We start from the raw sequence: 14,269 nt of genomic DNA on the forward strand, positions 1-14,269 counted from the left end.
GTCGCCCGGGACCGCAGGACCCCGGCCCGTCACACCCGCCACCATGCTGCCCGCTCACCTGCTGCCCAGACGGCAGCTAGGAAAGCAGGCAAAGACCAGAGGGGAAACACAAGTTCCGAACGTCTGGGGGACAAGCGACCGTCTCCAAACGGCCTGCCTCCTCAAAGCGGAGGATGGACCAGCAGCGTGAACCGGGACGTGCGTCCTTCTGGATTACTGGGAGACGCAGGGAGAACCAAACTCCCGTAGAGACTGGCACACTCCAACGGCACTCTGGCTGCCGGCCCCGGGATGGCTGGGGCGTCGCAGATTCGGGGGGCAGACAAAGCACAGACAGAATCGTCCCCGGACAAGTCCAGTGTGACGTCCAAAGACACCCGAGGCTGGTTCAACCCCTGGTCGTTCAGAGCCCACGGCGACGAGCCACTGGGGAGTTACCAGACCTGGAGATAGCGGATCTCAGTGGGAAGTCCCTGGCTCACAGCTCCCGGAGCCCTTGGGCTTTCCTGAGTGAGAAGAGCAAGGGGGGCATCCCCGGTCATGACCGGCTTCTTGTCCTCAGTTACTGAAACGCGTCATCAGTCACGGCTGCGTCTCCTTATTCGCAACCATCCCCGCGACTTACTGCAACTGGGTTTATGTTAATGAGGTTCCTCAGGAAGAACACCCAAGGATGGGGGCTGGTTCCCGGGGGAACCCACTGGGAACACAGGGTGGAACGCCAGGAGGGGTGAGGGGCTAGAGGTTTAATCAAGCATGCCTGTGTAACGAAGCCTCCGTAAAACCCCAAAAGGACAGTGTTCAGAGAGCTTCCAGACTGGTGGCGGGTGCAGGGACAGGGAGAGCGGCGTCCCTGGAGAGAGTGTGGACGGTCTGCACCCCTTCCTGACATCTCACCTTAAGTTTCTCTCCATCTGGCCCTTGACCTGCATTCCTTATCAGAGCCTTTAATAAACCAGTCAACAGGATTAAGTGTTTCCCTGAGTTCTGTGAGTCGCTCTGGGGAATTCACCCAACCTAAGGAGGGGCGTCATTGGAACCTCCGCCCTGTAGCCAATCTGTGGGCTCTCGGCTGTGCTCGCGACTGGGGGACAGTCTCGTAGGACCGGGCCCTTAACCTGTGGAATCTGATGCTATCTTTGGGTAGACGGGGTCAGAACTGGTTTGAATTAAAACGAATTGCTTAGTGTTGTGTGTGTGGGAACTGCCCCTCACTGGAAATGGATCTGGGAACATTAAAAAGTCAGGGAACTCCTGAATCAGGAAGCCTGTCCACCGAAAGATCTGGGACTAGAAACACTCAAGAGAAACTCTATACGAAGTTTCTCAGGGGAAAACAGAAAATCTGACACAAAGCACTTCTGTTGATGGGAATTCTCTCCCCCAGATCAGCCATGAGGCAGAAGGAGGCTGTAAGTTAGCCCTCCAGACTAAACAGATGTCCTCAGACACTTGGAGACACAATGAAGAAGAAACAGCTAGGGACGCCTGGGTGGGTCAGTTGGTTAAGCGGCTGCCTTCGGCTCAGGTCATGATCCCAGCGTCCTGGGATCGAGTCCCACATCGGGCTCCGTGCTCGGCAGGGAGCCTGCTTCTCTCTCTGTCTCTGCCTGCCTCTCTGTCTGCCTGTGCTCACTCTTGCTTTCTCTCTCTGACAGACAAATAAATAAAAATCTTTAAAAAAAAAAAAAAGAAGAAGAAACAGCTATAATCAGAAGTCTAAAACCTAGGAACAGAAAAAACAAAGGAAATGTAGAAAAATATTTAAAAACCGGGAGATGGGGGAAAGCTCTTGCTTTCTCTCTCTGACAAACAAATAAATAAAAATCTTTAAAAAAAAAAAAAGAAGAAACAGCTATAATCAGAAGTCTAAAACCTAGGAACAGAAAAAACAAAGGAAATGTAGAAAAATATTTAAAAACCGGGAGATGGGGGAAAGGTGTATGGGAATTCTCTGTACCATTCTTGCAACTTTTCTGCAAGTCTGAAAATATCTGGAAATAAAAACTTTCAAGAGGGCTGGGGATACTTTCACGGCTGTCTCGGTGGGCTGAGCAGTGACGGAACTGCAGAGAGAGGGCAGGCGCGGGGGGCCACGGGACACAAGTCGTCAGAGGGCCTCGTGCAGGGTGACTGACCGGGGGGGACTGGAGCCCAGAACATGGCGTTCGCTCTGGGGAGTTAGAGAAGCCGCGGCTAGAACCACAGTCGACAGCCTCAGGGTCTGGCCACTCCAGGGCAGGCTGGCATGAACCAGAGGAATGGAGGCCGAGCCCGTGTGCACCGTGAGCTGGTGGAGCCCCGGCCTCTCAGCTCACTCCAGAGTCCTGACTACGCAAATGTGTGTTGCCAAGGAGCACCGTGGGCTTACTTAACCTCAAGAAATAAGGTATTTGCTGTAATAGCGGGAAGTCGTAGATGATAATCATGGTTCCGTACAAGAAAGGACAAACGAAAGCCCCACACGTAGCAGAGTGACGCCCACGTCCCAGTAGAGGGCTCGGATTGCGGCATGACGTCATTCGCACGGAAGCTGACGTCCACAGTCCTCCGGCCGCCACAGAGGAAGCTGCCCGGTTCGGTTTGTGGGCACGGACGACGCAGCCCCGGGTATTGGAGGGAGAATCTGAGCTGCCTAGAGTCAAGCGTCGGGAAGGGGGCTCAGCGGGCAGGTCGCCTGCTGTCAGGGGAACGGGCCAAGGACAAGAAGGGGGGGCACCCCGGAAGCCAGCTTTTTCTCCTTCCTGTGCTGCTCCTTCCTCCCACGGCTTCGCAGCTCCTCTCCCCGGACAAGCGCGAACCCCCTGAAGACTGAGCACAGCCATCCCGCTGCGCTCATGCGGCCCAATCCCACTCTCCTGGCTCACAGAATCAGGGGCTCCTAAACTGCTCACACGGTCCCGGCTGGCATAAAGCAACCTGCGGTTTGTTGTCCTGCATTCACTCATTCATCGGACGTGTCCCGAGGGCCCTTCCTGTGCCAGGCATTGTCTAGGAGCTGAACCCAGAGGTGACCTCAAGAGACAGGATCCCTGCTGTCCCAGAGCCGATAAGCTAGTGTGACGGCTCCGAGGACCATATCACCACACCCCTCAGGAACGCAGGTGCAAACAATCCTTGACAAAATATTAACAGATTGAGGGGGCATCTGGGGGGCTCAGTCATTAAGCATCTGCCTTCGGCTCAGGTCATGACCCCGGGGTCCTGGGATCGAGCCCTGTGTCAGGCTCCCCGCTCAGCGGGAAGCCTGCTTGTCCCTCTGCCTCTGCCCATCCCCGCCCCCCACTCATGCTCTCTCTCTCGAACAAAAAAATAAATAAAATCTTAAAGTATCAACATACCGAATCCAGCAATGTATTATAAGAAACCCATGACCCAGTGGGCTTTACCCCGGGGACGCAAAGTTGATCGGCCGCTAGAAATGTTACTCAGCGGAACCAGCACATTGATAGATGAAGAGAGAAAACCACACGAGCTACAGCGTCTGTGCCGAAAAGCCACTGACAAAACACAACACTCGTCATGATTAAAACTCTCGGGAGACTAGGAAAATACACAAACACCTTTAACCTGGGGAAGAGCCTCTCTGGACACTCCGCGGCTCTCAATCATCCCAGCTAAGGATGAGAAACAGAATGCTTTGGTCCAAGATCAGGAACAGGATAGAGGTGCTCCCTTTAGCCCTTACCTCATCCCACATATAAAAATTAACTCGCAAGGGCTCAGACCTACCTGTAAGAGTGAAACCTTCTCTGGGACAGGGGCTGGTCACCAGGGACCGCGGGCCACGACCAGACGCTCGGGACTTGAGGGAGAAGAGAGGGGCTGGAAATGGACCAGCGATGGATCAGGGCTACGTGAGGAAGCCTCCATAAAATCCCACGAGCGCAGGGTTCGGGGAGCTTCCAGGCTAGTGAACACACACCCACGTGTACAGGGGGGGTCACACACCCCACCTCCACGGGGACCGAAGTTCCCGCCCCTGAGAACCCCCCGGAGCTTGTCCTATGTATCTCCTCCTCCGGCTGCTCATCCGCGGCCTCTGTCATACCGTCCTAACCAGCAAGCGAGCTTCCCTGAGTTCCGTGAGCCCCTCTAGCAGTTAACCAACCTGAGGGCGATCATGGGAACCGCCAGCGGGGAGCCACGTCACACAGAAGCTGGGGGTTACCCGGGGACGCCCTACTTGCATCGGCCGTGCGGGACAGTCTCATGGGATGGAGCCCTTGACAGGTGGGCTCTGTCTCCAGGGAGAGGGGGTCAGGACAGAGCTAAACTGTAGGACATGGAGAACTGCTTGGTGCGTGTGTGTCCGGGGCAGGGGCAGGGGGGGATCTGGAAGTGTCAGAAGTGAAATGTTCTGTGTGGAGGTAGGAGGTGGTAAATTTTTTGGACACACTCTCGATAGAACATTCTCCCGTCCGTGGACATTTCCAGTCCCGAGCCTGGAGTCACAAGCTTAAGGTCAAGTCAGAAGCACCGGGAAGTTGAACAAGGTTAACACATGTACCTACAAATACCGACATCTGCCCATGGTACATCCTGTTTGCCCAGAATCTGTGCTCACCTGTGACTGTACAAAGGCTGTTTGGGCTCTGCTCCCTGGGAACCGTTTGCCTACGAGAAATGGGGCTCACTTACGCTAACTGCTCAGACACTTGGCGTCCGAGTCCTAGGGGCGCCGCACGACCCTATGGTGTTAGCAGCTGTTGACTGGCAAACGCCTGCTGGGTGTGGGTGGGCTTGGGTGACACGAGGCAGTGGCATCATACCATGGCCTGGGGACGGGGACTGCCATCTCGGGCGCTCTGAAGAGCCCTCCAGGTTAATCCCGCAGACGGAAGCAGCCACGGGCCCAGCGAGTCTGACACATTTGTCGAGACTCACTTTGGCGATGCCTCCTCTCAAGGTCACGTCCGACGTCTCTCTGCCAACCGTGCTGGGGGTTCTCCCGGGAAACGGGCAGAAGGCTCCGGAGAGCTTGCTTCCTCCAGCCCCTCTCCCTCCCCCGTCCTGCGAGGACACGGTGAGAAGCCGGAGGGCCTCCCCGGACGCTGGACTTCCCGGCCCTCGGGACTGGGGGGAATAGGTTTCTGCGGTTTCAGCCCCCCTGTCTGTGATTTTGCCATACTGGTCGGAGCAGAGGAATATCGCGCAGCGACCACACCCAGACGGAGCAGGCAAACTTTACTTGGCCTGAAATGCAGAGCTCCCTGGTTCCCGTCCCAGAAGGGCCCCTGGGAGTCACCCGCTGGCAGAGACCGGGGCTGCTCACCCCAGAGCCTGCACAGTGGCTCAGGACCGGGCACTCGGGGCTTTGTGTGTAATTTTCCAGAGATCATCTGTGGCTCAGGTTAGCTTCGCGGGGGGCCTGTGGCTCACAAACGGTTAGACCTGCTTTCCTGGAGGTTCTCGGGTGGTGCAGACACACAGACTTTTGCCAGACCCCCCAGTGAAGAGAGGACAGTTACGACAGCGGGAGGGCTGACGCAGTGAGATCCGCGCTCTCAGCAGGGACAGGCAGCTCCACCCCACTCAGGGAGCGAAAGGTTTCATTCAGCCTGATGCTCAGAGGGCGAGGAGATGAGCAAATCTGCAGGCCGCTGAGGTCATGCCTCCAGGGCTGGTGAGCTCAGGCAGCAAAGAGGGATGATGGAAGGTCGGGCGGTCCTGCACGAGCTGGGGCCCTGTCCTCGCCGGCGACACCACACCCCAAACGTGTCCCGTGATGCCGTGAGGTCTGTGTGTCTGCTGACGGCAAGGCTGCCCTCCTGCGGCCCCGTCGACATGGGGCGGCCTCGTTAGAGACACACCTGCTTCGTTTCCAACAGTCCCTCCTGCAGACATCCGGCAAGCCGGGCGGAGGCACGCAGGTCCCGGGTACAGCGCCGAGCACACCTGCAGCCAGCCCGTCCAGCAAGGTGGGGGCTGAAGCCGCACGGGGCTGCCCCACGTCCGAGGCTGGGGTCGGCCCTGCCCAGCTCCAGGGGCGGAGGTCTGGCCCTGTGACAGCAGGTGCGACCAAAGGACACTTTGGCTCCCCTGGAGAGCCGGAGTCGCCAGCCCTACGACACTGCCTGGTCTGCGGATGTGAAAACACATCGTCATTTTCACAACAGTTCGGAAACCTGTCATCCTAGCTCCCCATCATCCACGCAAGAGAAGCCGTTCTCTGGCAGGTGCCGAGTGGTTTTTGGAGGGTGCTGGCCCCAACCACAGGGTTTCCTTCAAAATCTAGGAAGGCAGACGGGACAGGATTTGACATTGAGACGACTGCTCCCAGGGTAATTTGGAAAAGGATTATTCTGCCCTGTCAGATCATCTCAGGAAGATGAACCCACAGCGGGAAGAGCTGGACGGTTGGGTCTAAGTTCCCAGGCTGCCCCTCTTGTCCCATGAGAGGCCAGCCCGTTCCTGCAGACCACCAAATGCCCCATCTTTCCCCGGGACATCGCCCGGGACCCGACCAGTACCATCTACTCCACGGTAGGCTGTTCTTCTCCCCTTTAAGAATCACACGGAGGGGGGCGCCTGGGTGGCTCAGTGGGTTAAAGCCGCTGCCGTCGGCTCAGGTCATGATCTCAGGGTCCTGGGATCGAGCCCCACATCGGGCTCTCTGCTCGGCAGGGAGCCTGCTTCCCCCTCTCTCTCTGCCTGCCTCTCTGCCTACTTGTGAACTCTGTCTGTCAAATAAATAAATAAAATCTTTAAAAAAAAAGGAGTAAGAGTCACCAAGACCCCAGCACTCCTAGAAACACAGAAGCTAGTGTAGTAGGCTCAGTACTGGACCCAAAATCTTGGCGGTTTTTCGAAGTTTTTGTTATTTTATTCATAAGTTTCCTCTTCAAAAAAAGGAAAACAAGTTAATAAATTCAGATTTATATCATGGTAATAGTAGAATACGGGAGGGGGGCGCCCGGGTGGCTCGGTCGGTTAAGCATCTCACTCCTGATCTCGACTCAGGTCACCTTCTCAGGGTTGTAAGATCGAGTCCCATGTTGGGCTCCGCGCTGGGCGTGGAGCCTGCTTCAGACCCTCTCTCCCCCTCCCTCTGCCTTCCCCCCACTCCCCGTGCTCGTGTCCTCTCTCACTCACTCTCAAAACAATTTTTTTAAAAAGATAAAGGGTCAAAGTGTGATTAAAAGGGAAGGTACAGGCTACAGACTGTAGGATTCCGGCTGCGAGATGAGCTGGGGGAGGCGGAGCCAGGGGACAGCAGGAAGCAGGGAGGAGGCAGGAAGCAGGGAGGGAGGGAGGGACAGGTGCGGCACAGGATGTTTGGGGCAGTGAGACTTTCTGCAGGACACTGTAGTGACGCATACAGGTGATGGTGTCTGTCTAGACCCCTCGAGCGTACACGCCAAGTGAACCGGGCATACCCTGCGGGCTCCGGGTGCTGCTGTGTCCGTGTGGACGCATCAGTCATGTCACATGGACCCTCCGGCCAGGACGCCGACCAGAGGGGAGGCCGTGCAGATCGCGGCAGGAGGCAAACGGGAAATCTCTGTACCTTCCCTTCGATAGCACTATCATCCCCAATCTGCTCTAAACAATGAAATCTACTAATAAAAACATCAGCACGGGGGCACCTGGGTGGCTCAGTGGGTTAAGCCTCTGCCTTCGGCTCAGGTCATGATCTCAGGGTCCTGGGATCGAGCCCCGCATCGGGCTCTCTGCTCAGCAGGGAGCCTGCTTCCCCCTCTCTCTCTGCCTGCCTCTCTGCCTACTTGTGATCTCTCTCTCTCTCTGTCAAATAAATAAAATCTTTAAAAAAAAAAACAAAACATCAGCACGAAGCAAGGCAAGTACAGAGCAGGACTGAGTCACAGGCCGTTGTGCCTCTGACTCTGGGCTTCCTGGCAGCCAAGATGAGGAGTGAAACACAACAGCTCCCAGAGTGGCAGTCAGACTCTCTCCCGAATCCCACAGGCAGAAGCAAGCCCAGCGAAGGGTCCTGGCGGCTTTTCAGAGAGGCCAGCAGGACACTCTGGCCCTGGTAGCCTCAGCCTGGGATCCTGGGGGACTGGACTGGACGTTGGAATTGGGATCTTTTCACTGCACTGGAAGGGTGTTGGGTTCCGTCTCGTGCTGTCCTGGAGGCTGTGGCCCTTGGAGACACGGGCCTAGGGGATGGACAGCCCCAGGTAAGACCAGCCAGTGACAGAGAAGCCTGTCCAGCAGGGTCCTGGGGCAGGGCTCTAAGTTCACCCAGCTCTCTAAACCTTCGATCTGTGTGTGTAGGACCAAGCACCCCTCCTTTCCTGCACTGGGGCACGAGCCCGGAGAAGGGCTCCTGTGGACTGGGCCTGGGCTGAGACAGACCCCTGTGCAATTAAAATTCAGTGTGATTTTGGGAAATGCAGCAAGCTGTACAACAGAGCGTTCCTTTCCAAACAGAAGAGAAAATCAGTGTAGGGTGCCCGGGGTACCGGTAGGGAGCACGGGGTGAGGATCTAGCAGCCCCCTGGCGGTGGGATGCCTGGGCCGATATCGCAGGGAGCAGGCAGAGGGGACGGCTCCCGGGTCAAGAGGGGGCCTGAGGGACAGCCCGGTGGAGACAGCCTGCCCCATGCGCTCGGCGGGAACACAGTGAGGACGGGGAGGACGGGCTGGGCTGCGGGCCGGCGGTCCAGAATGGACGGGAAAGGGCAGTGCTGGCCCACAGCACGCGAAGGACGCTGGTTTCTCCGAGATGCCGTTCGCAGGGGCAGATTTCGGAGAGCTACGGGCTCCGGACACCTGCCGAATCAAGGAGGCCTGCAGGAGGCCACGCCGACAGCCAGGAAACCCATGCCGGCAAGCCGCAAGGATGGGCGCTCGCTGCTGCTCCAGGGCCAGGCTCAGCCTCGTCCATCGCCCCGTGTTCGGGCCGCGCCCCCTGCCTTCGAGGGCGAGCGCACTCCTTGCCGGCGCCCGCGGGCTCCTCTGGAGACGGACGTGCCGGAATCCCGCTGGGGGACACCGCTCTGGATCTCCGCGCGCAGCCGCGGCTCGCCGCTCCTCTCCCCACCGCCGAGGCAGGGGCTGTTCGCTGCGCCTCCTCAGAGGAAGACAGAGCCACTGTCCGCTCCCAGCGGAGTCCCCGCGCCCGCAGGAGAGGCCGGGCCGCCAGCCGCCCGGCGGGACCGCCCTGCTCCCAGGCCGCCGCGGAGGAAAGAGGCCACAGAGCGCGGGGGCGCGGGGGCAGATCCCGACTTTACTTGCTGCGGCTCCCTGGCGCCGGTTTCCAGCGCAAAAAAACCAGCGGAACGCAAACAAGTGGGATAATAATTATAATTTTTTTAAACCCTGTCAACAGCTTTCAGTCATTTCTTTACATTTTATATTTTGACAAAACTTTTTTTAAACAAATACAAAATAATCTAAAAGGAGAGAAACTATACACGGGTATTTACAGTCTGGTAAATAGACTAACACTGATCTGGTGCCCCTCGGGCTGTGCGGGAACCGGGGCAGGGGCGCGGCCGGCGGCGGGGCCAGGCAGGCCCCAACACCCACAGTGCCCTTACGAGCTCCGGCATGAGCACGCCTGCAGCCGCTGAGGGAGGGCCGTAGGAGGGGCCCCGAGAGTGCCCCCGGCAGCACCCCCGATCACGCCCTTTCACAAAGGCCGTGTCCAGAGAGGCCCGCCTGCCCTACCAGAGCCGGCAGAGCCGGGGTCCCGCTGCCCGAGGAGACCGGCAGCTCTTCGCCTTCCTGTAAGGCGGTGTGTGCGCTGCCCGGCCCCGGGGGACGCGGCGGCACTGGGATGGCCTGAGCTGGACCCTGCCCAGCCTGCACCGGCGTGGGCCTGGATGAGCAGCTGGGGCGGCCCCGAGAGTCCCTGAGAGGACGGCAGGAGGACGCTGCGTTTCGTGGCTCCCTCCACGCCGTAAGTTAGGCCGTCGGGGGAGGAAGGACATGAGCCAGGCCTTGTCCCCCTCGCGCTCCGCCTGCCCCCGCCGGGCAGATGAAGGCCCCCCTCCCCTCTAGTGCCCCCCACCCCCACATGGGTGAGAGTAGTCCAGGTTGGGGCCAGAGTTGAGGCAGAAAAAGCTGAAGACCTAAGGTGATCAGGTAAGACCTGCTCCTTCCTCTAAAACGAGGACCGTGGCTCTGGGGGAGGAGGAGGAGGAGACAGGCCGCGGAGACCGCCGCGGGGACCCCCTTCCTCACAGTTTTGGTTACTGGGTACTTAGCTCAAGGGAAAATGCTGACTTGGCATCTTAAAGCCCGACGAGAAGGAGCTCGGAAAGAGGAGAAACGGGAAAGTCCAGCGATTCTCTCCCCTCAGCGTCCCCAGCACCCGGGACGGAGAAGCACCGGCCCCACCGCTGGCCCCCAGGGCCCAGCCTCACCCGTGCCCACCGCCCTTGACCTCCAGCTGCCGAGAAGCCGGCTCCCGCCAGCAGCCACCGGGGGGCTCCCACCCCGGCCCAGGCAGAACGCCTACGGACCGCTCGACTTTAGCTTTTTCTCTCTTTAGAAAACAAAAATATATCTTTATAGTACGTGGCTTCTCTTCCATCCCACTTTTCTCCGAACGTAGAACACCACACCGACAATGCGTGTTCACGGCGCAGGGCGGAAGGCCGCTTCACAGGGAAGCAACCGAGAGGTAAACAGTTGGCTTCGAGCTCTGCCGGTACACCTGCCGGGCGGGAGACTTGCAAGGAGGCTGACGTGCTGACGGGGGCGTCTTTGGAGAGAGAAAAGCTCCCCACCCCACGCCTGATGGGCGTCAGATCCCTCTCCCCCTGCGAACTCCTCCCCTTCTCCCACTTAAAAACAAATGGCAAAGCTGAAGTCAGTCTCTAGGAACTCAGGGTGATGCCCAGCAGGGGACCGCCCTGTCCAGCAGCCCATCCCCCACGTCCGCGGGGGCAATGGGAGGAAGAACCCGGGGCCTCTCACGCCTCGCACGCGGGCGCCGCTCGCCGGGCAGACTCAGTGTCTCTTCGTGGAGGAGACCTTCTTCTTCCGCGCCGCCAGCATCTCGTAGAAAGGGTCCCTGCTGATGGCTGCTCTGGACACACAGAGAGAAAACAGAACAGACTGAGGAACAGACCCAGGAGACCACCCCGGGCAGGCGCTTGCCAGCGGCCCTTGTGTCCCCTGCCACCTGAATGCCAAGGCCACGTCAGCGGCCTCCACTTTCACCGTGTCCACACGTGACTCCGGGACAAGCCTCAAGACTCACGGTAGGGGCAGCAAGATCATTCTGGACTGTTCACTGCCCGTTTCTACCGAACGGTGGGCTCCGGCTTACGGGATTACACACTCTTACCAGATGCCAGCCCAGAAAGACAACGTGCCACTTCATTCCACAACGACAGCGAGCACCCCACAATCGTGGCCCACGGCAGCCTGACACATGCCACTCTGACGGCTGCCACGGTCTGGGGCCAGGCAACTTCCGAGTCCCACATGTACCAGCCCGATAACTAAGACCACACGGGGCCGTTCACACGGTCACAGGGCCTTGGGGTGCAGCCGGCCAGGCCTGCTCTGCATCCACAGCCTGGCAGGGAGGGAGCCTGCGTGTGCCCTGGCACTGCCCCAGAGACCCCAGCACACGACAGCGACAGCAGGGCCACCCCCATGCACCTGTCCTTCCCAAACGTCCAGCACGTGGTGCCGTGAGCCCCGCTGACCACTGGCTCCGCGCCTGACCAGCTAAATGACAGGCCTGGCAAACAGACTGCGGCCTGTCACCAGGGGGTGATGTGTCCCCAACAAGTGTCTCCACAGCTCCCCGGGGCAGCTAGAACCGACAGTCCCTGGCACGTGTCCCAGGGGACCTTGCCACAAAGGCCTCAGTTTCAGTGTCGAGAGCCAAGGGCGCGGAGGCATCGTCCACCACACGGCGGTCAAGGGTACGTCTCGCTGGGTCACAGGGCTCAGGCCTGAAGACCAGCACCACCTCCATCGCTCCGGAGAGTTCATCTGCCTTGCTGTGCCTCAGCGTCCTCATCTGTGAAACGGGGACGACCATGCTTCCCAGGCCACGCTGAAGGGCGAGGCGCTGGTACCCCGAGCGCATGAACACAGTGTGCAAATCCCGCCCCGGGGACCCGGCAGGACCTGAGCCAGCCCCAGGGGACAGTGCGCACCTGCACTAAAGACAGGACAATTCCAAACGCGACTGTCCAGAATGCTCAGTGGCTCTGGCTGCAGGAGTAAGACCCCGTGGCGGACAGACACACAGCCGCAGACAAACCACGGAACAGCGCATGGGGGAGGATGTCACTGCCCCGTGCCGCTGCGCTGAGACCCGGCGGGGCCCAGACAGTAACCGGCGCACATGGGCGCCTCACACCACTTGGCCAGCTATCACGACACCAGCTGGTCACCCGACACGAGAAGTTACATCCCTTCCTTCGAACCACACGTTAAAAATACACCTCACAAGGACACAAGAGTTAAGTGTTTTTTCAAAAAATGCACCATAAAAATGGAGTGCAGGACCCATGATGGAGGGTCACTTGCCGGCTGGGATGCCCAGGGCACAGCCACTCCTCTGCCCAGACCTCGGCTCATGGCTCTAAAGTTTTCATTTAAGTTCATTAGTTACCACACAATGTGGTACCGGTTTCCACGCACAACAGAGCGAGTCAGCGCGTCCACACATCGCCCACGGCCCGTCACGCATGGCGGGCTCTGCAGACTCATCGCTGGTACCGACTCCGGGACACTGGGCTGCCTCGTCTATGGGTGAGGGTCAGAGAGGTCACATCAAGGAGGGAAGCTGCCGGGGTCACCCCACGACCCTGCCTCACCCCAAAGTGTCCCGGCAGTTATCCCCATCCCACCGAAGGGGCAGGAGGGGTGCCCGTCTCCAGGGAGGCCCAGGGTCTGGCAGGAGGCCAGGAAGATGCCCGCATCGGAGGGAACTCAGCACTGGGCAGCCTGACCCCGGCCCGTCTCTTCAGGCCAGGACTTCCAAGACGACCGCCAGGAGCCCTGCACGCGTCCTTCTTCAGTCCCCCATCGGCTATTTAACCCTGGCCAGACCCTGCAGCGGCTTCAGCAGTGACACCAAAACACACCCCAAACTCGAGCGCTCCCCCTCAGGAGCAGGCTGTGGCCACAGCAGGAGCATGACTGTCCCGGGGAGTGGGGGGTCCACAGGGCCTCAGATCACCTAGTCGGGGTGGCCTCTCTGGCCTCCCGGGAAGTCACACACTCTCAGAACAAATTACCACCAAGACAAGCAGCCACACCATGCCTACGGGGTGCAACGGCCGCGTGGACAGGCTTCGTGGAAGTCCCAGGGAGGGAGAGGACAGCTGTAGCCCGTCATCACCCTCACACTGTGCAGCTCAGCCGAGCCTGCGTGTCGCGGCTCTGTCTACACCTAAGGAAGCCTAAGAACCCTCCTCCCCCCACTCTCAGACCCTCAGCCTCCCCACAGACAACGGTCAAGGGTGGGGGGTCTATTCCGTGACCCCACGGGACTCTGGGTAGCTTCCTCACCTGTCAGTGGGACAAGTCTCCCCGGAAATGATAAAACGTTAGGACCGCTGTCTCCACGGAGCTGCCGTCCTGGCCTCGAGGCCTGCCTCCTAAGACGCAGGCCGACCAGGTGCACAGACGGCCCCGGTGCTTAGGAGGGACCCACGAAGGCCACTGCGGGAAGCCCAGCCCCGAGGCGCGCTCGCAAACGTGCTGACGGCCACACGTGCAGGGTCTGCAGGAAAGTCTGGAAGTCCAGACTCTGCCCCGAGGCTCTCCCGCGCGGCCTGGAATGGGGCGGGGGCGCACGCAGCGGCGGAGCGGACGGGTGCGAGCCGGCAGCGCCCGTCGGGGAAGCCCACGCCGCGCAGGTCACCTACTTGATGCATTTGATCCACTCCTCCTTCTCCTCTGGCGTTGGGGCCGAGATCCGGTACACGGTGTGGTTCCCCTCCACCACCCGCCCGTCAGCCTCCGTCTTGCAGGCCTTGATGACTTGGTCTTTATTGTCGGGGATGTAAAGCTCGAAGCAGTTCTGAGCATCACAGGAGAGAGGACGGGGTGTCAGAGATCCGAGGCAGCTGCCGACCAAGAACAAAACGCGCGCTTCTCCCCGCCGAAGACTCCCACTCTGCCCTCCACAGGGCACGGGCAGCCCGTGGTTAACGTGAGAGCCTCGCGGCGGAGTGCAGAGCACGAGGCGGTATGTCCCCAGCCTCCTCAGCAAACACACCAGCCTCGTGTCCATCCGCTCCACTCCCAACACACCGAGAACACACACGCCTTCTAGAGCCCGCCCTGCGGCCCCCGGCGCCCCCCAAACAAACGGGAGGCG

At 59.4% G+C, this 14,269-nt stretch overlaps 1 protein-coding gene across 4 annotated transcripts in view; it reads right to left on the bottom strand.

Annotated features, from left to right (window-relative positions):
• Positions 1-9,227: 9,227 nt before the first annotated feature.
• CYTH1 (cytohesin 1) overlaps positions 9,228-14,269 on the bottom strand; it is a 77,265-nt gene continuing 72,223 nt past the window's right edge. For all 4 annotated transcript variants that reach the window (XM_045984215.1, XM_045984217.1, XM_045984214.1 and 1 more), the window contains 2 exons: positions 13,815-13,969; positions 9,228-11,005 (listed from right to left, as the gene is read on the bottom strand). In XM_045984215.1, the coding sequence (XP_045840171.1) occupies positions 10,927-11,005; positions 13,815-13,969 (234 nt within the window). In that variant the 3' untranslated portion in view covers positions 9,228-10,926. The remainder of the gene's footprint in view (positions 11,006-13,814; positions 13,970-14,269) is intronic.

This window comes from Meles meles, chromosome 18 (assembly GCF_922984935.1).
Source record: "Meles meles chromosome 18, mMelMel3.1 paternal haplotype, whole genome shotgun sequence".
Lineage (NCBI taxonomy): Eukaryota > Metazoa > Chordata > Mammalia > Carnivora > Mustelidae > Meles > Meles meles.